This window comes from Carcharhinus amblyrhynchos, chromosome 8 (assembly GCF_965287045.1).
Source record: "Carcharhinus amblyrhynchos chromosome 8, sCarAmb.v2.hapA, whole genome shotgun sequence".
Taxonomy (NCBI): Eukaryota; Metazoa; Chordata; class Chondrichthyes; order Carcharhiniformes; family Carcharhinidae; genus Carcharhinus; species Carcharhinus amblyrhynchos.
Window position 1 is genome coordinate 98,521,259 of NC_137331.1, and position 26,896 is coordinate 98,548,154.

The 26,896-nt window shown below is 40.1% G+C and overlaps 1 protein-coding gene across 6 annotated transcripts in view; it reads left to right on the forward strand.

Annotated features, from left to right (window-relative positions):
• LOC145346806 (DNA topoisomerase 1-like) overlaps positions 1-25,404 on the forward strand; it is a 114,853-nt gene extending 89,449 nt beyond the window's left edge. For all 6 annotated transcript variants that reach the window (XM_080194549.1, XM_080194552.1, XM_080194550.1 and 3 more), the window contains 10 exons: positions 2,417-2,604; positions 4,396-4,540; positions 7,649-7,792; positions 12,240-12,425; positions 15,639-15,707; positions 15,891-16,005; positions 16,996-17,123; positions 18,062-18,156; positions 22,293-22,442; positions 23,017-25,404. In XM_080194549.1, coding sequence (XP_080050675.1) covers positions 2,417-2,604; positions 4,396-4,540; positions 7,649-7,792; positions 12,240-12,425; positions 15,639-15,707; positions 15,891-16,005; positions 16,996-17,123; positions 18,062-18,156; positions 22,293-22,442; positions 23,017-23,119 — 1,323 coding nt within the window. In that variant the 3' untranslated portion in view covers positions 23,120-25,404. The remainder of the gene's footprint in view (positions 1-2,416; positions 2,605-4,395; positions 4,541-7,648; positions 7,793-12,239; positions 12,426-15,638; positions 15,708-15,890; positions 16,006-16,995; positions 17,124-18,061; positions 18,157-22,292; positions 22,443-23,016) is intronic.
• Positions 25,405-26,896: the final 1,492 nt, after the last annotated feature.

Genomic DNA, 26,896 nt, shown 5'->3' on the forward strand with positions numbered 1-26,896 from the left:
GAAATCACTAAATCTAGTGGATAATACAGGGGGAAAAAAAAAGGCAATAGTATTTTGGCTGCCTTCTGAAGGGCTGGAATACCAACAGCCTATGTTGCAGTTGTATAATGCACTGGTTAGACTGCAGCTGGAGTACTGCATTCAAATCTGTGCCTCAAAGTGTGATAGTCTGAGCTTAGTGGGGATTAGGCCGCTTTCATTGCAGCACTTCATTCTGCCACAGATTTTCCTTTCTCCCTGCCAAAGGTACAGGTGAGAGCAGATCCCTTTCATGTCTTCTGACAGAGGAGATGTCAGTTTCACCTGGTGGAGGGAATCTGCTGCACAGCTGTGCACTCAGCCCCAGTGAATGTATGCAGCTTTGATTTGAAATTGCTCAGGTTTCCTAAAGAACTGAAATCTATGAAACTCTCTCCATTCCAATAGAACACTTCGATCTCTAACAAATTAAATGTGCAGTGCCTTGAAAAAGATTCCATTAACAGCTCAATGGATTTCTGCTCCAGTCACCTTTTTGCTTATGTTCATTTCCCTTCACGCGAGAATGGTACCCTATTGATCCTGTCTGCAATGTTGACAATTTGAAGTCTGTGGTTTTACTGTCTTTTACAAACCACAGTCGCTTTAAACAAATCAAGGGCTGTCAGTTGGGCTTATTCCTCTGTATGGTGGAGGACAAGAGAAAATCTCTGCTGCAGAATGAAGAACTGCATTGATTTAAAAGCCTACGAGGTGGCATGGAGACTAAAGTGACCTGGCCACTTCAGAATTCTTACTAACCTGCATTCAGGGCTGCCTGAAATCTCTATGCCAGGATGAGTGGTGAGGTCAACCCCTTGCCCTGCCCCAGCCTGAGCCCATCCAACCCCCAGGACCCTGTGGGTACCTTTCCTCTGCAACCTGGCAGCAAAGAGGGGCAAATTGCCATTGGACTGGCTTCCTTGGGACCCAAGACACCAAGCCAGGGTGTCATTGCTAGAGGGCAGTGCATCATGGACACTGCCAAAGCATGTAGTCTGAAGGGGAGTTAAATAGGAGACCTGAGGGGGAAGTGGGCCTGAGATGAGGGAGGGGAAGGGTCAGGTCATCCTCAGGCTTTTTTATGGGGGAAGTTCTCTGTTTGAAGGGTTGGTGATACACTCCCCTGGTCAGTTGGGCGGGGAGGACAATTTCATTTTTTGGCAGGGAGGGGGAGAGCTCTGTCTCTGAGCACAGAGATCAGGCAAAACACTCATTTTCCTGCGGAGTGGACACTTAGCCCATTTGGCTCTATATCATTAGTTAGATCACATCTTTTCAATGTTTCTAGGAAAATTAAAAGATTTGATAAGGTAGATGTCCAAAATTAGAGGACAAAACCTTAAATTAAGGACATTTTAAGGAATGCTATCAGCAACACTTCTTCCCACACAGGGTAGTGGAAATTGCCTTTTCCCAACTTCCTACACAGGGTGGTGGAAATTGTCTTCTCCAAAAACATGTTGAGTCTATCAATTGGACATTTCAGAACTGTTATTAATACCATCGAGAGATGTGGAACCAAGGTGGGTAAATGGAGTTGATGCAAATAGGCCATGATCTAATTGGTAGAAGAAAACAGGAAGAGAGTATACTATGCAGCCAATCAAATAGATTATGGCTGATCTGTGTCTTGCTCCATTTTCCTGCCTAGTTTCCACATCTCTTTAGACTCCAAATTTGAAAAGATTCAAGCAGCTGAGTGGCCTGTTCTTTTCCGCTGTAAAGAGCAGAGAAATTGACATGTTTGGCATGGACCGAACTCGAGTGGATATTGGACAGAAATTTTTTGTAATGAAGCCCACGATGTGAACAGAACATGCCATGACTCTTCGGTTGCTCTTCTCCTTTTAAAACTGGGACCAAATGATCAATACTAAAAATTTAGGAATGAGTACTTCCATTGTTACAAAGAGGCAAGTTGGCATTTTAGTTTGAATTCCTGTTATTAAAGCTGATGTTTTACAGCTGAAGAAGAAAAGCCTACCAAATTCATGGTAGATCTAACAGAAGGGATGGAGCAGATGTTAAATCATCCATACACATGTAAAAACCATTTTTAAAAATGAAAACAAGTGAAACTGTTTCAAGACCCTAAGTTTAATCAAGCTTTTGGGTTGCGGTAGAGAGATTATTCATCTTGGCATCCCAGACCTACAAAACTGACAAATGACAAGAGTCCTTGCTGTAAATATTACCTTATTTGAAAGTGGATTTCTAGAGAGTTGGGGAATATCCATCATCAAACACTGTGAAAATACATGCTGTTTAGTGTCCTACACCAAGAAAGGAAACTCTGAAAGGTGCCTATTCACCTATACCCCACACAGGAGGAAAGAAGATATTATATAGGAGCAAACTTAAAACTTTTCACTGAAAATCTGGTCTTTTCCTACAGAAGCTAAAGTTAGAGCAAGATGCAATTACTGAGATTTATGGCTACTGTATAATGGATGGACATCGAGAGAGAATTGCCAACTTCAAAATTGAGCCACCGGGGCTGTTCCGTGGTCGAGGCGATCATCCAAAGATGGGAAAACTAAAAAAAAGGATCATGCCTGAAGATGTCATTATCAACTGCAGCAAGTAAGCAGTGTACATGATAAATGAAGGAAATAACAGTAGCGAATTCATGCAACCCTGTTGTTTAGATCCTGTCTTGTTATGAGCTTTCCATTTTGTTTTCCTTCTCAGACTTAGTCATAAATCTGGACCATTTTCACCCACCACCACCACCAATGCATTTATGGTTGAACTTCTTGTGACAATCACTTAATCACTTCTATTTGAAGAGATTGGCAGAAAACGTTCTCCTGTACTTTATATGAAACAAAATGTTAGTCAGCTTCCTTTGTCACTGCAAAGAAAGACTTTGGAACTAGGTCATACATTGGTTGCTTCACTTCAGACTGACAGTTTTTCCAAACTTTCTTGATTCATTTTTGCCCTATTTCTTCCTTATAGCAAGATAATTCCACTGACCACATACACTCGGCTGGAAACATCAGTCTTGTTGAGTGTATGTGGATTGGACGTGAGATGAAGTATCATTATTAAGTTGGCAGTTTAATTTAATACCCTTGCAAATGTGAACACAAAGTCAAATTGCTGATTTTTTTGGTGGATCGGGCAATTTGCCAGCTTGAAACCGGATTTCATACTCTTGGGACAGGCAGATTCCCATAAATGTAAATGCTGTAATTGGTGGCACTGGTGTTTTCAAAATCAATGGCCTGCATAAGTTGTCAGTGCAACTCTATTCTGTAGATCATCAGTTATAATTCTATATCAAAGCAGCCATACACTAAAAATTTTTTCTTGTAGTAAAAGGCTCCCAATTTCACAGAAGTTAATATATCTTTTAAGTACTAAGTACAATACTTTCTTCTCCCTACACAATCAGTTTGTTGAGCTGTCATTGAGCAGCCTGTCTTTCACATATATAGGGCCGGATTTTACCTTCACGTTGTACCCGTTTTCGAAAACTTGGTAAAATTGGGCGTGAGATGAGTAGTGCGATCCATGCCCATCTCCATGCCAGTTCCCTCTACCAAGGCCTGAAAATGGCTATGATCAGGACCATGCCCGAAACAATGGCATTTGCGTACATTTAAATTGACTTAATGGGCTGCACGCCCAACTTTACCGGCACTCCCCCCTTTTCTACCACATACGCCCATTCAGAATCAGCGTGAAACAGACATGCTCCATGTAAGTCCAATTCAGGCGCTCCATTAGTGAGGAGGTAAGTGTCTAGCATCCAACAGCGCTCTGCTTGAGATTGGCGGGGGGTGGGGGCTAGGTGGGTCCACTGCCATTCTGCTTGAGATCAGTGGGGGAGTGGTTTAGGAGAGAGGAGTCTGCTGCCACTCTGCCTGAGATCGGTGGGAGGAGGGAAAAGAAAGGGGAGTCCATTGCCACTCTGCCGAAGATTGGAGGGGGAGGGTTAATCAATGCCTGAGATTGGGGGGAGAGGGGCCTGTAATCGGTTTGGGGGGCGGGGTGGAGGAATAAGGGGGTCAGTAATGTTGGGGTGGGCAATGTCTGTGGGGGCTGGGGAGGCATTATCTGGTCCAGGAAGGGGTGTGGCTGGGGAACAGCATTCTATCTTTTTTTCTGCATGTGCGCAGTTGGAGGCGCATGATTGGAGCTGCAAGGTTGTGGGTGCATTAAGCTCTGCTCACAGGCTTGTGCTGTGTGATTTGGAATTGCTAATATTTTTGCAAAGTGCATATGGGGGGGTGGGAGGGTGCCTCAGAACGTGTCTAAAAGTCAGATCTGAAACACTCCCAGTTTCAAGCTCAGCACTTAGAATCAAAATGGTAAAATAGGGCCCATAATTTGTCTGTTTTTCTAAAATAAGCTTATTTTATTCAGGGATTCCAAGATTCCAGAGCCCCCAAAAAATCACCGGTGGAAGGAGGTACGTTTTGATAATAAAGTAACCTGGCTGGCATCGTGGACAGAAAACGTCCAAGGGCTACTTAAGTACATCATGCTTAACCCAAGCTCGAAACTTAAGGTATGTATGCGCTGACAGAGGCTGCCTATAATTTTCGTCTTGATTTAATGAATTTAATCTTAATATAAAATTATCACGCCTTACTCTACCTTGTTCTTTCTTAGGATCACAAATGTATAGAATTCTTACCTTCACTTTGCCCTCTTGATCTTAGTGGCATGTACACTCCATTTAACTTGGCCTTGTAGGTTGGGACTTTTTGTGAAAAGGTTAGGAAGAATTTTGATAGAATTGTTTCAAATTGAAACTTTTGACACGGTGAATGGATGTGGTGAAGTGGCTAATGAGTTAGTACTAGATGGCATAGAATGACTAGGTTAGGATAATTGAGGGTGGTTCAAGAATCTGGTTGCCTCAGTAAGAATTGTTTTGGAAGCAGAATGCATAATACCTCTTCAAAAGGAAGGGTGTGCATAAATATCTGAAACAAAGGTCGTGAAAAGGGATTAGGGAACTGAATTAAACGGATATTTCAGACCGTGGGTTTTTGTGACATAAAAATCTGATCTGTCATTTTCCATTCAATGCTGCTAACAGTCTCAATTATGAAACTTGACCCTGCAGCTTTTTAAAAAAAAAGAGTTCAAGGAGTGTAGCTAAGACACCCTAAATCTCTGGTCAGTGCTGACCTATCCCTGTTGAGATTGCATGTGTGAACATTTAGTGAGGACCCTTGATTGTATATTGAATGCGTTTGATTATATGGAGGCGAAGGCATTAATTGACGCAGTACTTGAACACACACAAGGGGACAGTTATTGAAATCTGTTATGGTTCATCAGGATGTGTATGATTGCAATGTTTCATTCTCTAAATAAATGTAAGACTGAGTAAAGATTGACCCAGTACCATCCTTCATCAAATGACGACCTGGAATCAAACAGGATCAGAATTCAGCTGTGATGTTCCCTTCAAATAAGCTACATCCATTCATCTTACGGGTGTCCCTAGTAATACCTTACTTGGACTGCAAAATTCAGTAGAGAATCCATGATTTTCTCAGGACAGCTATGGATGGGTAATCAATGTAATGTCAGTATCATAGATCCTGAGAATTAATTTAAATAATTTTATATATAAATTAAATTTAAAGAAGCTAAGATACTTTGTGTGGCAGTAAGTCCTGGATAATGGGACAATTAGAATCGGTCAGGACTGTTCCTCCTGATTTGCTATGCATAAATTTATATAAATGAGCATTTGAATGCCTAAAGATAGTTAGAATGGGGGTTGGACTACATGAACCTGTGTGGTAAAATAGAAGACTTTTATTCATATCTAGTCTGCGATCAATGCGTTACGGTGCCAGACTGCTGCTTCTATTAGAAACAAGTACACCAGTCCAAGGAGTTCAACGCCATCTGTAAACATTTTGCTTGATTTATTTCACTTTAACTATGGTAAATCCCCTATTTGCAATGAGTTTATGTAAACTGGTCCAATAAAGTTACTGCAGTAGGTATAGCTTACAAATGTTTTAAATCAGTGTTGCTCCCTTAAGTATGGATGCCCTAATGCAGTTTGCCGGTGTTGGAATACAGATCAGCATCTGTGATTCTCAGATGCTGATTTCAGGCATGTAGCTATAAGCATTTGGAGAACATGCATCCCCAATCAGGAAGAGAATGGGGAAATAAATTCAGGAACCAATAATTCTGAATAAAAAATCATACTTTAACAGGACCATTTAGCTTGGTGTATGGAAGTGAAGAGAACCGCATCCCAAATTACATTCTTTTGCTGCTTCTAATTGCATATTAAGAGCAGGACAGCACTTAATCCCAAATTACTCATGATACCACAGCTGGTGCAGAAGGTCACTCAAGGGTCAGAAGTGTACATGTCTCCCAGAATTGCACCATTGTGCTGTTTGATTATTTTAATTTTTTTCACATCCTTCATATGCAGGTGAACATCACATATTTATCACCCTTTTGTGGCCAAAACCTTACATTTTAACATTGTCCTAAACAGCGAGAATGGTGCCAAACTTCTGTGCCAACTTTTGGGCCATGTTTCACTGCACTCCACTCATCGACAGGAAACACAATTAGTTAGGAAGCTCCTGTGGAGAAAGGAAAAACATTAACACTTCAGGTACAGCCTTCATCAATGAGTTTGTTAGCTGCACTCACAGTTAATTCAAAGGACTGATATCTGAGTCATGGCATTTGTTTTTCTTTTGTGGGAATGCAATGCATCAGAGGTTGAGTAACTCCAGTACGAATAATGCTCACGTTACACCTTTATTAATGTCAGTTTTTCTATGATAGACACTGCCCTACTGATGGTTTCTAAAGCATACAGAAAAGAATGCCAGATATAAATATTAATGTCATTGTGTGAGAGTAAAGATCTTTCTTCCCATTTGTCAAATGCTTTTTCTTTTCAGAATTCAAACTACACCCATATTCTCCAATCTCCAAATTTTAAACTTTTCTTTCCCATCAGTTGCGAATCCAGACTATTTTCTGTGACTTTTCATCATTAGGGGCATCAGATTTTTCCTCATTTAATATTGCACTTCGATCCATCATTTTGAGCAAAAACTTCAATAAGATTGATGTGTCACTTGCTGGGAGCAGTCTAGAACAATGGGTCACAGTCTCAGGGTACAGGATAGACAATGTAGGACTGAGATGAGAAATCGGTTCTTTCAAGAGTGGTGACCCTGTGGAATTCTCTACCATATAAACCTCTGGAGGCAAAGTCACTAAATGCATTTAAGAATGAACTAGATCCCTAGAAACTAAAGGGGTATGGGGAGAACACATTGAGGTAGAGCAATGATCACACTGAATGGAGGAACGGGCTTGATGGGTAGAATGGCCTATTAATTTTATTTTTATATGCTTACAAGCTGGAAAGACATTATTTGTTTCCTCTCTTATCTTTACAACCCCGGGATAATTTGCAATCTTGGCTGAGGTTCCATACTAACTTGAGATTGAATTTGGCATTTTTATTTGGTTCAGTTCCACAACCGGAATTGAGATGTGGAGGGTGAAGTGCCTTGTGCTGCAGAGTTAAAGAAAATGGGTTCAGTTAAATGGTATGTCCAGTCTTAACTGAAAAAGACTTTATAATGTTATCTATTAATGCTTTCAGGGTGAGAAGGACTGGCAGAAATATGAAGTGGCCCGCCGCCTGAAGGACAAGATTGATGCAATTCGGAGTCAGTATCGTATTGACTGGAAGTCAAGGGAAATGAAATCACGACAAAGAGCAGTGGCACTCTATTTCATTGATAAAGTACAATGTTCTAGTGTTTATACTGTATCTTTTTTATATAGTTTGAGGTGAATGAAATCAATGCATGTGAACATTTCATAACACAGTAGGCTATTTGATCTTTCTTACACAGCATGAACAGTGTTCAATGTAAGCGATTTAGTTGGTGAAAAGATTGGGCCTATGAAGTCTACAAAGGGCTGCGGCCTTGTAGAGCTAGAGGGTATGATTGAAGTATTAAATAAATGTGTTGCTTCAGTCTTCATGAAAGAAGCATAATAATGTGAAGGGTATACTTGAGAAAATAGTAAATAGAGAAGCCTTACAAAAAAGGTAGAATAACTGAAAGAAGGTGAGTCACTTGATCCAAATGAAATATGTTCTGAATGAAAAAAAAAGGTAAAATTAGAATTATTAGCTACAATTTGGATCTAGTCTGGGAAATTTGGATGCAGAGGACTAGAGGTTCTAAAGTTATATCTTGGTTCAAGAAAGGGAAGAAGGATAAACCAGGAAGTCAGCCTAACATCGATGGCGAGAAAATTATTGGGTACCATAATTGGGTCTAAAGCACAGTTTAACCAAAGAGAGCCGGCAAAAATTTTTTTGCAGGCAAATCATCCTAGTTAACTGGCATTGGAAGGGAGAAGGTATTAACAGTTATAGCAGACTTAAAAGTGGATAAATCCCCAGGTCCAGACAAGATGGATCCCAGGCTGCAGTGGGAGACAAGGGAGGAAATTGCAGTAGCTCTGATATTAATTTTCAAATCTTTTCTGGACACACAACAGCTAATGTGGTACCATTGTTCAAGAAAGGATAAGCCAGGTAATTACATGCCAGGGAGTCTAACATCAGTGATAGGGAAATTGAGGTTCAGAATTGATCTCCACTTGAAGAAGCAGGAATAGTCAGCATAGCATTGTCAGAGGGAGATCGTCTAACAAATTTGTTTGGATTTTTCGAGATGACTAGATGCTTAGATGAGGGCAGTGCATTGGATGTACAGACTTCAAGTAAGGCTTTTGACAAGGTTCCACATGGGAGACCCCATCGGATCCAGGGAAATCTGACAAATTGGATTTAATTTTTTTTGTGCCTAGAAGCCAGTGTCCAGTAGTGTACCACAGAGATTGGCACTGGGTCCCTTTCTGTTTGTGGTGTACATTCATGATCTCGACACAAAAGTAGGAATTATGATCAGTAGGTTTGCAGATGACGTGAAAATTGGTGATATGGCAAATAGCAAAGAGAAAAGCCTTGGATTGCAGGATGATATAGATGGACAGAATAGCAGAACAGTGGCAAATGGAATTTAATCCTGAAAAGTGAGAGGTGGTGCATTTTGGGAGGACTAACAAGGAGCCTTGGAGTACTGTCCATAAATCCCTAAAGGCCCCAGGAAAGGTGGATAAGTGACTAAGAAAGCATGTGGGATACTTGCCTCCATTAGCAGAGGCATAGAACATAAGAGCAGGGAGGTTATGATGGAGCAATATAAAACACTGGAGAACTGCGTGTAGTTCTGGTGGTCACATGACAGGGAGGATGCACTAACCCTAATTGTTACAGAAGAGATTCACCAGGATCTTGTCTAGGCTGGAGCATTTCAGCTCTGAAGGGAGGCTGGTTAGGTAGGGTTGTTTTCCTTGGAGCAGAGAAGGCTGAGTGGGGGACCTGATGGAGCTGTACAAAATTAAGGGATGTCAATAGGAAGGAACTTTTCCCCTTAAGAGAGGGGTTAATAATCAGGAGACCTAGATTTAAGGTCAAGAGCAGGAAATTGAGGGGAGATTTGAGGGAAACCTTTTTCATCCAGAGGGTGGTGAGAATTTAGAACTCACTACCTAAAAGAACGATAGAGGCGGGAACCCTCAACGTTTCTGATTGTTTGAAATGCTATAGCAGGCAACAGTAGGGACCAAGTGCTGGAAAGTGGGTGTAGAGTAGATAAGTGCTTGATGGCCTTCACAGACATGGGCCATAGGGGTTATTTTTGTGTTGCAAAATTCTGTGACTGACCATGCAAACTTGATTTGAATTCTTTGAGATAACAAGGTTGATCAATACAGTACATGTATACAAGGATGCTACATAGGAGTACCAAAGTGTAGAGTATTCATTCAGCACCTTTAATTATGCCCTTGCCTCAAAAAAAATTCTTTTTCAACTCTAATCATTCCTTTAACTCTCCTTTTTTATGTTTTTAAAGATTTTGTGTTTACTTTTATATTACCTGCTTTATTTTCATTCCTTTCACCTTCCCTGTTGCCAGTTTCATTTTCTTCCTATCACTCTCTATTTTCTACTCTTTTTTCTGTAACTGCACTTTGCTTTTTCAATCATGAATAGTATCTTTGTTTTGTCATCTAGGACCCTGAGATTTGGATATCCTATCCTTTGCCCTCGTGAAAATCTGCTTGGTTTATGCCTGAACTAAGTCTGGTGTTGCTCATCATACTATTTTCCTGGGCAATCCTTATAGTCCACATGTCAAATCACTGAAATTGGCTTCCAGTTGGGCATTTTCACTTGACTTTTTCTTTGTCCCTTTTTCCTAACTACATTAAACCCAGTTACGATATAGAACGTAGAACACTACAGCACAAACAGGCCCTTCGGCCCACAAGTTGTGCCGATCACATCCATACCTACCAAGCCATAGAACTATCTGTAACTCCCAATCCCATTAAATCCCATATACTCATCCAGAAGTCTTTTAAAAGACCCCAGCGAGTATGCCTCTGCCACCACTGGCAGCCGATTCCACACACTCACCACCCTCTGAGTGAAAAACTTTCCCCTAACATCTCCTCTGTACTTGCTTCCCAGCACCTTAAACCTGTGTCCTTTCGTAACGACCATTTCAGCCCTGGCAAATAGCCTCTGAGAATCCACCCTATCTATTCCCCTCAACATCTTATAAACCTCTAATCAGGTCGCCTCTCAACTTTCGTCTCTCCAGGGAGAAGAGACCTAGCTTCTTCAGCCTATCTTCATAAGGCATGCTTCCCAATCCAGGCAACATCCTTGTAAATCTCCTCTGCACCCTCTCAATATCTTCCACATCCTTCCTGTAGTGAGGTGACCAGACCTGCGCACAGTACGCCAAGTGGAGTCTGACAAGGGTCTTATAAAGTTGCAGCATTACCTTCCAACTCCTAAACTCAATCCCTCGATTAATGAAGGCCAGTACACCATACGCCTTCTTGACCACATCCTCCAACTGTGAGGCCAATTTAAGAGTCCTATGGACCCAGACCTCAAGATATAATCACTGTCACCTAGATATTCTCCCATGGAAACTCACTCTTTGCTCTACTTCATTTCCCAAAATTTAATCCAGCAGTACATTATTTCTCAGTGAGCCAGTAAGAATTATCTACAATCAGATGAACTGCAGTGGTTCAAAAACACTCACCATCACCTCTTTGAGGGCAATCAGGAATGAGCAACAAATCCTCATCCTGCCAGTGACATTCGCTTCCTAATAAAGCTGTTGTGTACATATTTTCAGAGTTATTCACTCGCTACTATTTTTTTTCCAGCGTGTGAGAGAGTGTCTTTCTTTTGACTGTTTTTTCCAATTGCCTACAGATTTGCTTCTCTGTCACTTTTTTAGTGTTTGGGTGGCTATAATAAACATCTAGCAATTAAACAGTTTTATTTGATCTGTTCCTTCACTCTCGGATTCAAAAACTGAGTCTATTTAAGTATATTCACTCTTGCAGAACTGTAGTATTAACCTTGATCAGCAGAGTAATCTCCTCTCCTCCTTTTCCCTTTCATATCCCCTTTGAGTACATAGGCAGAGATGGCAGCTAGATATTCGTTATGTTTAAATGGGGTTTCCTCTCTGGCAACTTGTGCCTATAACGCCGCGAGCTTATTTGCAGTACGCTTCACTTTAACACAATGTATTTAAGTACCATGCTGGCCTGTTTTCTTTTCTGCTGTTCTCTCAAACCATTCTTCTGTTTGTCCATTCTGGTTGTCTGTGCACCTTGCCTTTGCTTTCTCCTGCTGTGTCTTGTGGTCTTCTAACTTGGTTTAAACATACTCCAGCTTTGGATCAATACCCATCAAGGACATTAGTACCAGCCCTGTTCAGGTTCAACATTCCTAGTTAGCACAGGTGCTTCCTGCCCCAAAGCTGGTCCAAGTGCTGCAGGAACTTTTTTAAAGCCTCACTCCACCCCATATATTTATCTGCCATATATTCATCTGGTCTATCTGCTGTTTCTCGTTAATAATTCTCACTAGCACTTGGAATAATCTCGATTACTATTTTTTTGGCAATCTTTTGATGTTCAGTTGTTAACTTCATGTGCAGATGTCAGATATTTTTCAGTTTGTTTTACCACTGCAAAACTTAGGCCATAGTCATCTGAATAATGGAAGATTGAGTAAATTTCTTCAACACATGCAATGCATGGACATTGATCACGTAGTTGTATTTCATCTGCAGTTGGCTTTGAGAGCTGGGAATGAGAAGGAGGAAGGAGAGACTGCTGATACAGTTGGTTGCTGCTCACTCCGGGTTGAACATATTAAATTGCATGCTGACGATGGAGGACAGCCGTGCGTGGTGGAATTTGACTTCCTTGGAAAGGACTCCATCAGATATTACAACAAAGTTCCAGTGGAGAAACAGGTACAGAGTGTTCCCAATAAGAAATGCAAGTACTCTACGTAAAACCATTAATCATCTGAACTGGCCTTAATCTGGCCATTTCAGTTATTTCAGTAATGATTGTTTAGAACCAAAATACGATTGTTTAAATCTGAACAAATTCCTTGAATAACTCAGTTGTGAATGTATCATTGGTGTAGTGCTGAGCTATGCTGACGAGCTACATGTCCTCTGATTTTGAGGGGGCTATAGTGTGTTCACTAAATTGACCTTGATATCTGAGACACTGAAGAAAATCTGACAGTGGAAAGTGGGTACTGTTGTGATCTGGCTCAGTCTTCTTGGATTGGTGACAAAGTTTGGCGGAGTTTTCATTAAGAATAGCACTTGGAAGCCATACCTGCTAACTACCAACCATATTAAGTCAAACACTAATTCAAGTCAGACTATGGTTTTTGGCATATTCTTGATCATAGTGGAACATGACACCCAAACTGAACCCTGCATTTGCATGTGCATTCTCAGTATAATTATTGAAAGATGATTCGTAGTAAAAAGTTTAGATAGATTTTGTTCTTGCTTCCTCAAAGAGGAGGATTCCAAAGCCAGTTTTTAATTCCTTACCTTGATGCATTTGCAAATAATGACAATGTCACACAGTTCAAACCCTGATGTGCATGACTTTGTAACAGTTACCTGCTGAAACACTTAGCCCCTGCAAGATACAGCAATTCAGATTGTGGACTTAATGTAAGATATGATCCAAAGCACAGCCTGCATCATGGCATTGTATTCGTGCTGGGTATATAAATGCGATGATTCTTGAGCTGGGGGGAGTCACAGATCCCAGGGGTGTCTGTAGGGATTCTCCAGGGGATTTGCAAAATAATACAAGAATTTTGACTGAGCACTTCAGCATGGGACAACACCCAGAGGCGGTCATGATGTGAACTGGGAGTGCAGCCACCATGTTCCTGCAAATTAAATTTCTTTATGTAGGGTTCTGAATTTTTTGCACATTGAGCCAACTCTTTAATATCTGGCTTAATTTCTTTCCTCGCTCATGTTTTCTTGACCCAACAGCCCAGTGACTTGTGTTCTAGCATCTCTCCCTGGATGTAGTCACATTTTTGCCAGGTTCTATTGTCAATTGAATTGCAAGACTTGGCATTTGCACCTATCACAGCTATGAGAATGACTGAATGAAGATGTGTGCCATCTTCTGCCAGTTGATTTCAGTCTAAGCCTTTAGCTAATATAATCTGGCTTTGAAATTTTTGGACAATAGGTGATCACTGGATTGAAACATAATGGCTGAGCCAGTTTTGTCCTCATCCAAAATCCACATTCAGCAGAGTCGCCCAATGACCATCAGAAGTGAGAAGCTGAATTTTTGTTTCCTTCATCTCCCATCTGTCTTCTAACTCATTGAAGATTAGGTGGGTCATCTGGCTAAATCGTCTGAATCTTTGAGTAGGGTGTCTTTAAGTTATCAGTGCTGGTTATTTCTGACACTGGTGGCCTGCATTCTTCAATGAAGTGGTGTCCAAACAGAGCCCAAATTTAGGAGAACAATATAAAGAGTTCAGAGTACTTTGTAGTTCAAATGACATAATAGGAATATTTCATTTGTCTATTTATTGAAATTTACTAAGATTCTATTGAGAATATTAGGGTATCCTAATGTGACTTCTTTGTTTCTAATCCTGGGTTATGATGAATTACCTTGCTAGTCACATGATCTTCCCTCTTTGTCTTACTTTGCCTGCGTGACACAACTTCAGAATATCAGCCACAGCTCAGTTAGTATTCTTCCCTGAGTCTGTAGGTTGTGGGTTCAAGCCACACTCCAAAAACTTGTGCACGTAATCTACACTGACACTTCACAGCTGCATTGTTCAAGGTGTGACTGAGAAGTCGAACAGAGACCCTGTCTGCTGTCTGAGTCCATGGACTATTTGATTTTTAGTGCCGCATGTATTGGGATACAGTGCAAAGTATTATTGCATGCTATACAGTCAGTGCATGTCATTCAGAGTACATAGCGGAGAAGGAAAGAAGATGGTGCAAATGTAGTGTTACAATTATAACTAGGGTGTAGATAAAGGTCAGCTTAATGTATAGAACATAGAACACAACAGCACAAACAGGCCCTTCAGCCCACAAGTTGCGCCGATCAGATCCCTACCTACCAGACCTATCTATAACCCTCAATCCCATTAAATCCCATGTACTCATCTAGAAGTCTCTTAAAAGACCCCAACGAGTTTGCCTCCACCACCACCGACAGCAGCCGATTCCGCTCGCTCACCACCCTCTGAGTGAAAGACTTACCCCTGACATCTCCTCTGTACCTACGCCCCAGAACCTTAAACCTGTGTCCTCTCGTAGCAACCATTTCAGCCCTGGGAAATAGCCTCCGAGAATCCACTCCCTCTATACCTGTCAACATCTTATAAACCTCTATCAGGTCGCCTGTCAACCTTCGTCTCTCCAGGGAGAAAAGACCTAGCTCCCTCAATCTATCTAATGTATGGTAGGTCTACTCAGAAGTCTGATGGCAACAGGGAAAGAACTGTTCTCAAGTCAGTTGGTACATGATCCCAGGCTTTTTGTATCTTTTTCCCAACAGAAGAAGGTGAAGGGTGTATGTCCAGGGTACATGGGGTCCTTGATTATGCTGACAGCAAAGTGTAGATGGAGCTAATGGATGGGAGGGTGGTTTGTGTGATGGACTGTGGGCTTTGTTCGTAACTTTTATAGTTCCTTGCAGTCTTGATCAGAGCAGGAGCCATACCAAGCTGTGATACATCCAGAAAGAATGTTTTCTATGGTGCATTTATTTTTTTAAAAAATTGATGCGCATTGTTGCAGACATGCCAAGTTTCCTTAGCCTCCTGAGAAAGTAGAGGCGTTGGTGGGCTTTCTTATTTGAAAAAGAGCAAAGGAACTCTTTTCTCCAGTGTCCTGACTAGTATACAATTCGCAGCTCTACTAATAAAAAGGCAAAACGTTTTGGTCATGTGTTACATTGCTGTTTTGGGACAAAGCTATGCATGTTTTAGGAGCCTTATTTCCTGCATGATGAAAATGACTATTCTTCAAAAGTACTTAATTGATTGTAAAACACTTCTGGATACCATGAAGGCATGTCCTTTGTTTCTTGTACTTGGGTGTGTTTGTACAAAATATACAATTCCATTGTGACATGTTACTTGTATTTCTTTCTCCCAGGTGTTCAAGAATCTGAAATTATTCATGGAAAATAAGGATCCTGGAGATGACCTGTTTGACAGATTGAACGTATGTTTTGTTTCAATAAATTTACATTTGTGAGATTAACTAGAGGCATTTACATCAACTCTTTTGTGTAACTATAGGAAAGCGATGCAGAGGGAATCTGTCAAGATCAGATTTTCCTACCAACTAAAGATTAGACACTTTTCTGGAACTATGTAAGAGAACTAATGTATTTTCCCTTTTTAGACCTCTGACCTGAACAAACACCTTCAGGAGTTAATGGAGGGGCTTACTGCCAAAGTGTTTCGAACATACAATGCGTCCATCACATTGCAAGAACAGTTAGCAGAATTGACTGACCGTAAGTGAATCATTATCCTGATATTGAACCCTTTTGTTGGCATAGGTTGATAGCACTCATCTGAGTCACAAGTTCCATTCCAGGGCTTAAGCACAAAAATCATGGCAGACAGTGCCACACTATTGGAGGTGTCATCTTTCAGATTGGACTTTAATCTAGGTGATTGTAAAAGATTCCATGGCACGCTTCCAATTTCTCATAGCGTTGTGTGAAAACTCAAAATTATTACAGCATTGAAGGAGGCAGTTTGGCTCATCATGTCTGCACCAGCTGTCCAAATGAAATGTGGTGCACATCTTACTTGTCACTTGTCAAGTCATGTCAGGGGGACTAGCTAGGGTAAATGCATGGGTTATGGGGATAGGACCTGGGTGGGATTGTAGTTGGTACAGACTGGATGGGCCAAATGGCCTCCTTCTGTACTGTAGGGTTCTATGATATTCTATGCTGTTGCATATGGATACAGACTGTTTCACTATCTGAAGAGATGTGAATGGTGCTGTGCATTATGTGATTATCAGCGAACAGCCCCACTTCTAACCTCATGATGGGAAGGTCACTAATAAACAGCTGAAGATGATTGGACATCACTCTGCAGAGCTCCTGCAGTAATGTCCTGGGACTGAGGTGACTATCCTTCAACAGCAACAATTATCTAGTGTTAGGTATGATTCCAACTAATGGAAGTGGCCAATCCACCTAACCTGCACATGTTTGGACTATGAAATGAAACCAGAGCTCTCAAAGAAAACCCACGCAGACATGGAGAATGTGCAAACTCCATACAGTCACCCATGACTGGAATCGAACCCAGGTTCCTGGTGCTGTGAGGCAACAGTGCTAACCACCATGCCAACCTATTCTCATGATCTTTGATTCTTGTCAAAAAGTCATTGCTACACAATTCTGACTCTTCTAAAACCTTGTCTGAAACTTAATTTGTAGTGAATCAATTATTTGATTAATGAAATTATATACTTTTCTTCACAGCCAATGAAAGTATTTCAGAAAAGATCTTGTCCTACAACCGAGCCAACAGAGCAGTGGCCATTCTTTGCAACCACCAGAGGACGCCCCCAAAAACCTTTGAGAAATCCATGAAAAGCATTCAGTCCAAGGTAGATTTCTTAATGGCCTGAGCAGAAAATGCATATCAAAATAAACAAAACATTTTGTTGTTGTCGATTTGGTGTGGCACAGTGACTATTGTGTTTCTTACATATTCTCTAATGAGCAGGGTATTACTGCAAGGAAATTGCTCCTTCTATAAAACTTGCCAGAGTATTTCAATATTTCTTTGAGAAACATTTGAAATTGTGTTGCAAATCCATTTATATCATAATATTCATTTATGGTCTTTGAATAACTTCTCCCACAATGACTTCCACTGAACTGCCCTACATGTTCTAACTTATTCCTTTGTTGACTTTTATTCAAAATCTTCACTTGAGTGATCAGTTGGTCTAAATTACTTTTGCCAATTCCCTTGATAGTTAAAACTTCAGTTAGGCAATCAATCTGTTAATCAAGCATGATAATGCTTTTGAATAATTTTCTGAGGCACTTGTACAATAGACTGAAGCCACCCCTTTCGCTTGTTCTTAGCCGACATGTTACTCCATTTGTTTGATTTGACTTTGCAGGTTACAATGTGTACAGTATAAAATAAATATGTTGAAACATTTGAAGTGTGCATGAAAAAAATGAAATAATCATGGACGTGTTTGTTTCCTGAAGTATAACATTCTAAAGTAGCTGTTCTCAGCTAGGGGGCTGCAGTATCCATAACAAACTTCATCTGGCTATGCTTGTTTTTTTAAAGTAGAGTCATAAAATTTTAGACCACAAACCATTTGGCTCAATGTGGCTTTATCTGTTCATTGAAAGACATTAGGCGCACTCTGCGCAACTCGAAGGCAAGTCAGGAAGAGGAAAAAGAGAACTAGTTTCTCTCTTTTTGACAAATAATGGCACTAATTAATGTTTGGGATGCTGATTTGTAAACTCAACATTAACAATTAAGCTGTGATTAGAGTTCATACTTCTCTATTGGCAGATTGATACCAAAAAGGAACTTATTGTAGAGGCTAAGCACGATCTGAAAAATGCCAAGGTGGATTACAAGGTGAAAAAAGATGAAAGATCAAAACAGTAAGTATTTCCAGGACCATACTTATTTATTAAACAACTTCATATTGAAGCAATGGCATTCAGTTGGATCAGTTGCAGTTTTGGCATTTTCAATTGGCATAGCCCCATAGCTACTTGAATGAGAATTCCAAATTTCTACTGCTCTCACCACTGAACAGCCTGGCTCAAATTTTAAGATTGTTTTCTTGCCTGGATTTTTCCATCAGAGGAGAGAGTTTCAATTTTTCTGCCATATAACTCTCAGAAGATGTCTACCAATCAGTTGATGGGAGCAGGAGTAGGCCATTCAGCTTGTCAAGTCTGCGCCTCCATTCAATATGATCATGGCTAATTGGACATTTCAATGCCTTTTACACACACTATCCCCATAACCCACTCTACCATAAACGTACTTAATGATTGAACTTCTGCAGCCTTTTGGGTAGGAAATTCCAAAGATTCACAACAGTGTAAAGAAATTTCACCTCATCTCATTCCTAAGAGGGGTGATAAATATAGGACGGATGTCAGGGTAGGCTCTTTACTCAGAGGGTAGTAAGGGCGTGGAATGCCCTGCTTGCAGCAGTTGTGGACTTGCCAACTTTAAGGGCATTCAAATGGTCTTTGGATAGGCATATGGATAATATTGGAATAGTTTAGGTTAGAGGGTCATTAGATTGGTTCTACTGGTCAGCGCAACATTGAGGGCTGAAGGGCCTGTACTGCGCTGTAATGTTTATGTTCTCAGTGACATCCCCTTATTTTGAAATTGTGCCAGCTGGTTCTAGACTATCCAACCAAGAGAAACATCTTACCTGCATCCACCACATCTATTCTTTTAAATATTTTGTAGGTTTCAGTGTGATCTCTCATTATTCAAAACCCTAGATATACAGACCTAGTTTGCCCAATTTTTCTTAAGATAGTCCTGTCTCCCTGGAGCAAAACTGGTGAGACTTTGTTGGACTCCCTCTCTGGCAATAATATCCTGAAGTAAAGGGACCAAAACTGCACACAGCGCTTTAGGTGCGGTCTAACCAAGCTTCTGTACAGTTGATGCAGGATCTTACTACTCTTCTCAAATCAGCTTGCAATAAAAACGTAACATTCTGTTAGCCTTTCTAATAGCTTGCTGCACCTGCATGTTAGTCTTCAGTAACTTATAGGTATGGACACTCTTGTTCTTTTGTACACTTACACTTTCTAATTCCTTTCCAATTAGGAAATAGACTGCACATCTGTTCTACAAAAGTGGGTTACCTCTTTTTTTTCCTGCATTATATTCTATTGGCCATATTTTTGCTGAATCTTCCGATAGCTGCTTTATATCAATACACATTTCTATCTAGTTTTGTATCATTCATGAACTTGGAAATATTACATTCAGACCCCACATTAAAATTTTTGATATATTAACAGCCGGGGTCCAAGAACTGATCCTTGTGTACACCACTAGTCTCAGCTTGCCAATGTGATAATGACTTGTTTATTTCTACTGTTTTCTGCCTGTTAACCAGTCCTGAATTCATGCCAGTATATTGCCCCCAATCCCACGTGCTTTTATTTTCCTAATCAACCTGTGAGGGGAGGGGGTGTACTTTATCAAAAGCCTTCTGAAAACTAAATATATTGTGTCCATCAACTGTTAATTTTATTATTTGTCAGTATATCTCTTTAAAAACTCCAGGTTGTCAAACATGATTTCTCATTCATAAATCCACGCTAAGCCCAGCCATCAAATCATTATTGTACCGTCCCTTTTTTGCATCCTTTATAATAGATTTTAGCATTTTCCTTAATAACACACTTGTTTCCTGTTTTTTTTAGTGGGGTGACTTCTGCTACCTTCCAATCTTCAGGAAACATTCCAGAATCTTTAGAGTTTTTGAATATGATCAGCACTGCATCTGCTATATCTAACAACCCCTTTCAGTGCTTTGGAGTGCATAATGTCAGGTCCAAGGGACTTGGTAACTTTAACTCTCATTAATTTCTTCAATACTACTTTCCTTCAACTCCACAATCGCGCTAATCTCTTGGATCTCTGCATCAGAGAGGTTTCATGAAAACAGGCTCAAAGTAATCATTTAGCTTCTCTGCTATTTCTCTAATCCCCATTATGAATTCTCTGAGTGCCTGTATTGGACCCATGTTTGTCTTGGCCAAACACTTCCTTTTTTTTTAAATCCATTATGGGACATGGGTGTCACTGGCTGGCCAGCATTTATTATCCATCTCTAGTTGCCCTTGTTCAGAGGGTAGTTGAGAGTCAACCACATTGCTGTGACACTGGAGTTACATGTAGGCCAGACTAGGTAGGGAATACAGATTTCCTTCTCTAAACAGCATTAATGAACCAAATGGGTTTTTCTGACAATCGATAATGGTCATCAGTAGATTCTTAATTTCAGATTTCTTTTTCACATAGACTGTAAAAGCACAGTCTTTTTATGCTCTTTGCTAGAATGCATTCCTATTTTGTTCTCCTTTTTTTAGTTTCTGAGCCTTAAATACCTTCCAGTCCTCAGGATTACTACTATTTCTGGCAACTTGATAAATTTTTCTTTTAATCTTACACAGTTCTCAGCTTTGTTTGTCAGCCACAGTTGACTGACTTTTTCTGGCTTTTTATTTTGTAAGCTACGTTATAGTTCTTTGAAGTCTACCCATTGTCAATGCACAGTCATACCTTTTAATGTATTTGCGCAATCCAGCTCAGCCAGTTTGTCCCTCATGTCTTCATGATTTCCTTTATTCAACTTTAACACCCTGCCTTTCTGACTGAACTTCCTCATTTTCAAACATGTGATTGCTGACCCCCAAAGATTCTTTTACAACTAGGTTATTAATTATATAATAAATTTTAGAATAGCCTGTCCTCTAGTTGGCTCTTCATCATACTGTTTGAGAAACCCATCCCTAATACACTCCAGAAATTCTCTGTCACAGCATTAGTGCTTACTTGATTTGACCAGTCTGTGTGCAGATTGAAGTCACCAGTGATTACTGTACTGCCCATGCTAGATACTTCTCTCATCTCAACTCATTATAAAATTCTAATAGGGTAGATTCAGAAAGAATGTTCCTAGTGGTGGGGGAGTCTAAATTAGGGGTCATAGTTTGAGCATATGGGTTAAACCTTTTGGAACTGAAGTGAAGAGAAATTTCTTCACCCAGAGGGTGGCGAATGCGTGTGGCATTTGCTACCACAGAAAGTAATTGAGGCCAATACATTGTCTGATTTCAAAGAGAAATTAGATATAGCTCTTGGGGCTAAAGGAATATGAGAGAAAGGAGCAATCAGGATATTGAATGCGATGGTCAGCCATGACCAAGATGAGTGGCAGAGCAGGCTCGAAGGGCCAAGTGCTCTACTCCTGCTTCTAGCTTCTATGTTTCCATCTGCTGATAAATACCATGCCCCACATTACCATTAGTAGAAACAACTCCAACCAATTTCCGCTGCCCTTCTCCTGTTTCTTAGCTCCATCCAAACAGATTCCAGACATTTGTTCTTCCAATTAGAGATCCTCCCTCACTACTGTACTGAACCCATCCTTTATTATCAGCACAACTGCACCTCTTTTTCCATTCTTGTCTATCCTTCTGAAACAGCAAGTATCCATGAATATTCAGTTCCCAGTCTTAATCATCATGCAGCCATATTTCCGTAATGGCAATCATATCATATATCCATTTATCTCTATCTGTGCCTTTAAATCACCTACCTTGTTACCCAAATGCATGCAGCATACATAACGTCCTTTTTTTGACATCATTCTTTATCCGACACATACTCAATGCTTCACTTTGTTTCTCCTGCCTTCTGGTCCCACTGTTTCCTCTTTAGCAACTTTACTTCCTTGGACCATACTTTTGGTTCCGATCCCCCTGACAAGCTAGTTTGAACCATGCCACGTGGCAAGATAATGAAGAGTAGGCAAAGGAACTGTATCCTAGAATCAGTCAAGAAAGTAAGTGTTTGCGATGGGTGCAAGAAGGATTGAGACAAGAGATTGGCATTGAAGTGAGTCCTCTTCAATTTTCTATTACCTCAAAGAAATGTGAAATAGCCACTTGCCATATTGGGGCAAGAAGGTGGGAAATGAGGAATAACTCTCCTATTCTGAAAGGAAACTCATAAAACTTTTGTGCAGGGTGGTGGAGAAGAAGAAGAAACTATTGCAGAGGTTAGAAGAACAACTAATGAAGCTGGAAGTTCAAGCAACAGACAGAGAGGAGAACAAGCAGATTGCTTTGGGCACGTCCAAACTCAACTATCTTGATCCCAGAATCACCGTTGCTTGGTCAGTAAGAACTAGACACAATTTATGACATAGTGTTGCTGTTGAGACGTGGGATTGATGTAATTTGTTATCCGGAATAATCTTAACTACAAGAAACAATATTGGTCAAGTCGGTGACATTAATGTGTCAAGTAGTTGGAAGTAGAGATGATATTTTAATACTGTTGCACCCCATGCATCAAATTTGGTTTTTCAAGTATATGGGACGAAGACATAAACTTGAGATCCAAAATCTGATTTTTGTCCTGCCAATGTTTCTTCCCTCGACTTTATCTTGTCCCTCCCCCCTTCACATATTGATTTGACTGGTATATTTCTGACAATTTTTTTCAAATTAACATATTTTTAAAATATTCCTAACAGAAGCCTTTTTGAGATCTTTCTGCCTTGCCCTCCAAATATTAGGACTTGGGCCCTGACCTACTCTTTGATTAAGAACATAAGAAATTATGTTCCATGTAGCTTGTAATTCTGTCATTGTTTTTATCTTTTGTGTAATCTTGCATATTTTTGAAATTGCAGTTGAATAACTGACTACATGAAATGTTTACCCATTTATCTTCTGCCTTTGAAGGTGTAAGAAGTGGAATGTTCCCATTGAGAAGATTTACAACAAGACACAGAGAGAGAAATTTGCCTGGGCCATTGATATGACTGATGAAAACTTTGAATTCTAAAACAGAACTCATCCACCCCACAAAAAATGTTTGTACAATACCTCAGGGAGCCAAAAAGATGTCACATTACAAAAATCTGCACTTGAACACTCTTCTTTGAATGTGTTTCTTTCAATGTGTCGATATATGCAAATTTATTATTTTTTAATTTGCTTTGGTGCACAGTTGGTGAGACATGTTCAGTGGAAATAATTAAGATGAAAGTGACTGAAATATGTGAAGCTTAATGAAAGTACAAGTTTTTGGCTTAATAGTGCTGTATTGCACCATGTGGCAATAACATGATGAGCTCCTAAAGAAAAAAATGAAACATGCAATTATATACTATCTCTCAGTACATCTCTGTCATCCTTATTGAAAAGTTCTTGATATTACCTGCAAGTATCCTCCAATGTTTCTTTGCAATAGTAGGTGATTTGTTTTTAAGTGTGCAGTCTCTTGGGCCAGCTTTGTTTGACTTGCATGGGAACTTGAGAGCTGTTGCACAGTGTAGAAGGAATGATGGTTATCTGTAAAGTGCACCACCTGCCACACAGCAATGCTCAAGCCATTGACAGCAATTAGCTCAAGCCATTGACAATAGCATAGAGCAGGCATCTCCAAACTACGGCCCGTCGGCCACGTCCGGGTCGGAGTTTGGAGACCACTGGTGTAGAGCAAAAACAAGTGAGTAATAGGATGAGCATTATAAGTCAGTTGAACAGAAACCCAAGTCCTATGAGACTAGGTTAGAAAATTAAAGTGACTATCCCTTCTGTTTGTAGATTGATGCTATAGTCTCTGGATTCAGGCTCAAATAATCCCTATGTTTTAGGTCTAAGAAAACGGGCAACTGATCAATTAATTGTACATTAAGAATGTACAATGCAATCAAAACATTCTCTTTAAAAAAGTGTGCCTCTAGGTGGCACTGTGTAATGAATCTTAGCATGAGTTAAGGATGAGGCCACTTAACTGGAAATTTCATTTAGGCAGCATGAAAATGACAAAGCACTGAAATCCTCACCTGCTGCAGAACCAGCAACTGGAGTAAGATTTTCTGAGTATATTTTTTCTACACAATGCTATCCAAAGGTCAAATGAATCTAAAGAATCAGAACAGAAATCTGAAAAACTAGCAGGCCCTCACAAAAAAAACACCAAACTAATTCCATGCCACATTTTGCCCACTTGCATAACACCATGCGAACAAAGAGAATATTTTTCTCATTTACTGAAAAATGTAACGGTCCAGTTTTGATTGCTAATTTGCATGTGGCTTATTTGAATTGATGTTTATTATACCTTAATCTGGTGGCGTGATATTTGCCTGCAAGGCAAATATACCGATGTAGAAGTAACAAAATGACAAATGCATAGCCTTCAAGAAGTAGTTATCACTAGAGTTGGATGTGATTTGGCAACTGTTATTCAAGTGGCAAATGTGATATGGTGCGATAAAGTTTGTTCACAACCTCATCTGGCTATACAATTCAATGTCCAATTAGCTTTTGTTGGTTACTGTTCTGCAGTGGTTTAAGTCTCATTCGCACACTCACTGCCAAGACCCTTAGTTTTAAAAATATAGAACTTGAATATTGCTTGAAAGAAAGACAAGTTGAAGCTCTTTGCCTTGCACTCATCATATACTTTTTCAGCAATGCTCTTAGTTTTGTACTTATTTCAAGATTCTTGGAATAAGTGTGTCAGTATTTTGATATATGTCATACATAATGCTTGTATAACTTCACAAATACCATTTTTTTTTTCCTGGCTACTCATTTTAATTCAACTAATTTTGTAATTTTTGAACTGAATCTACTGCCCTTGCCAGTTTAAAATGCAAATGTAGTCTCTCCATTCACTTCTTAGTAACCAAAATCTTTGGTTGCCCATGCAAAAACACTTTAAACCCAATGAATGGGCTTTAGGTACTTCAAATGAATCGCTTCCTATTTTAGACACTAATATTTCATATATTACAAGTGTCTACATTTCAAAAAGTACATAATTATCTGTAGGTTGACGTCATGGGAATGTTCTGAGGTTGTCAAAGGTGCTATATAAATGCAGGTCTATGTAAATATCCACTCACCCTTTCATCTTGCTCCATCATTCCTGTCTTTTCCTTTCAACTATGTTTCCAACGTGCTTATGTTTGTTTGCTGCTTCCTCAAGCAGACTAATGCATTCAATAAAAAAAATTGAAATATTCAGTGAGCCAGGCAGCATTCTGTGGAGAGAGGAAATGGAGTTAATAGGGAGGAGAATTGTATGAAATAAAAGTGGGATATGTGGTGGCGTGAGATGCAAAAGTCATGTTTTTGCTGTTTCAGACCTCATTTTTCCCTGTGACATATATTTGTAATATATCTGTATACAAGGAATTCATTAGCATAATATTTCTATTTAATAAGGTCCTACCTTCACGCACAAGAATCACGTTGCATTCTGTTAATCTTTGATTAAAGAGTACATGCACCATCCAGCTTTTGCATAACTGAGGTCAGGTTTTCCTTGTTGAATTCTACAGCACGAGATAAGAACTGGAGAATGGCAGCTTATTTGGAGACTTGGAATTTACAAGGGTGAGTTGGGTAGGCGTGGAGTTGGTTTGAGGGCATAGAGGATTAGAAGAGCAACTCGAGGGTGGGGTCAGGATGAATAGAAGTGGATTCAAAGGAAGGACAGAAGTTGGTGTGGAAGAAGTTAGGGCCTGCCATTGTGGGTGCGTCCGGACGCAGTAAGAAGTCTGACAACACCCAGGTTTAAGTCCAACTGGTTTATTTGATAGTAAACTCACTAGCTTTCGGGTTAGCCCCTTTGTCAGCTGAATGGAGAGTTCTGGCCTCAGACAGAGCATAGAAAGCACAGACAGTTTACAGATTACTGATTTAGAATGCGAATCTTTACACCTAACCTGCTGTTCAAGTCTTAAAGTGGCTGACAATGTGAGTGGAAGGAGCACTGATCACAGGTTAAAGAGATGTATATTGTCTCCAGATAGTACAGTAAGTGAGGTTTTGCAAACCCAGGCAAGTCACGGGGGTTACAGATAGTGCGACATGAACCCAAGATCCTTGTTGAGACCATCCTCATGTGCGGAACTTGGCTATTGAAAGCTAGTGCGTTTACTTCAAATAAACCGGTTGGGCTTAAACCTGGTGTTGTCAGACTTTTTACTGTGTTTACCCCAGTCCAATGCTGGCACATCCATGTCAGGACTGCCAGGAAAATGAGGGCCCTATGGGGCACTCATTGCTGTCTAATGGCTGTCTAATGTGGGGCTGTCTTTGGGTGTTGAATAGCAGAGTCCTTGCTGGGCTTTGCTTTCATGTATAACCTTACAATAATCCCTACTGAGTGTGATCTTCTGCAATGTCCTTTACAACGCATAGGAGGGAAGACCAATTCAGCCATGGCCACAGTGGTGGTACAACACTGGACACTAATATGAGCAATCAATAAAAAATGAACAAAGAAGTTGCTTCCTCCAAAATGAAGAAAATAGCTTTAGCCAGCCGTTTATGCCAGTACCTTATCTGGCTAAGCTAGTCTCAACAAATAATGATAACACACATGCATGAAGTAAAAACAATGTAATGTGAAATATTTACAAGAGAAATTTAAATTTGAGAAAACACCTGTCAACTTTGTGCCCTCTGAGTTGTACAGAAAAATATTGGCCATGATAGTGTCTCCCTGTTTGACCCAGAGCCTGTTTTATAGCCCAGCCCTAGCTGCAGCACTGTCAGCTGATGACAGGTTTCACCACTAAAAAGCAACCCTGGAGTGGAA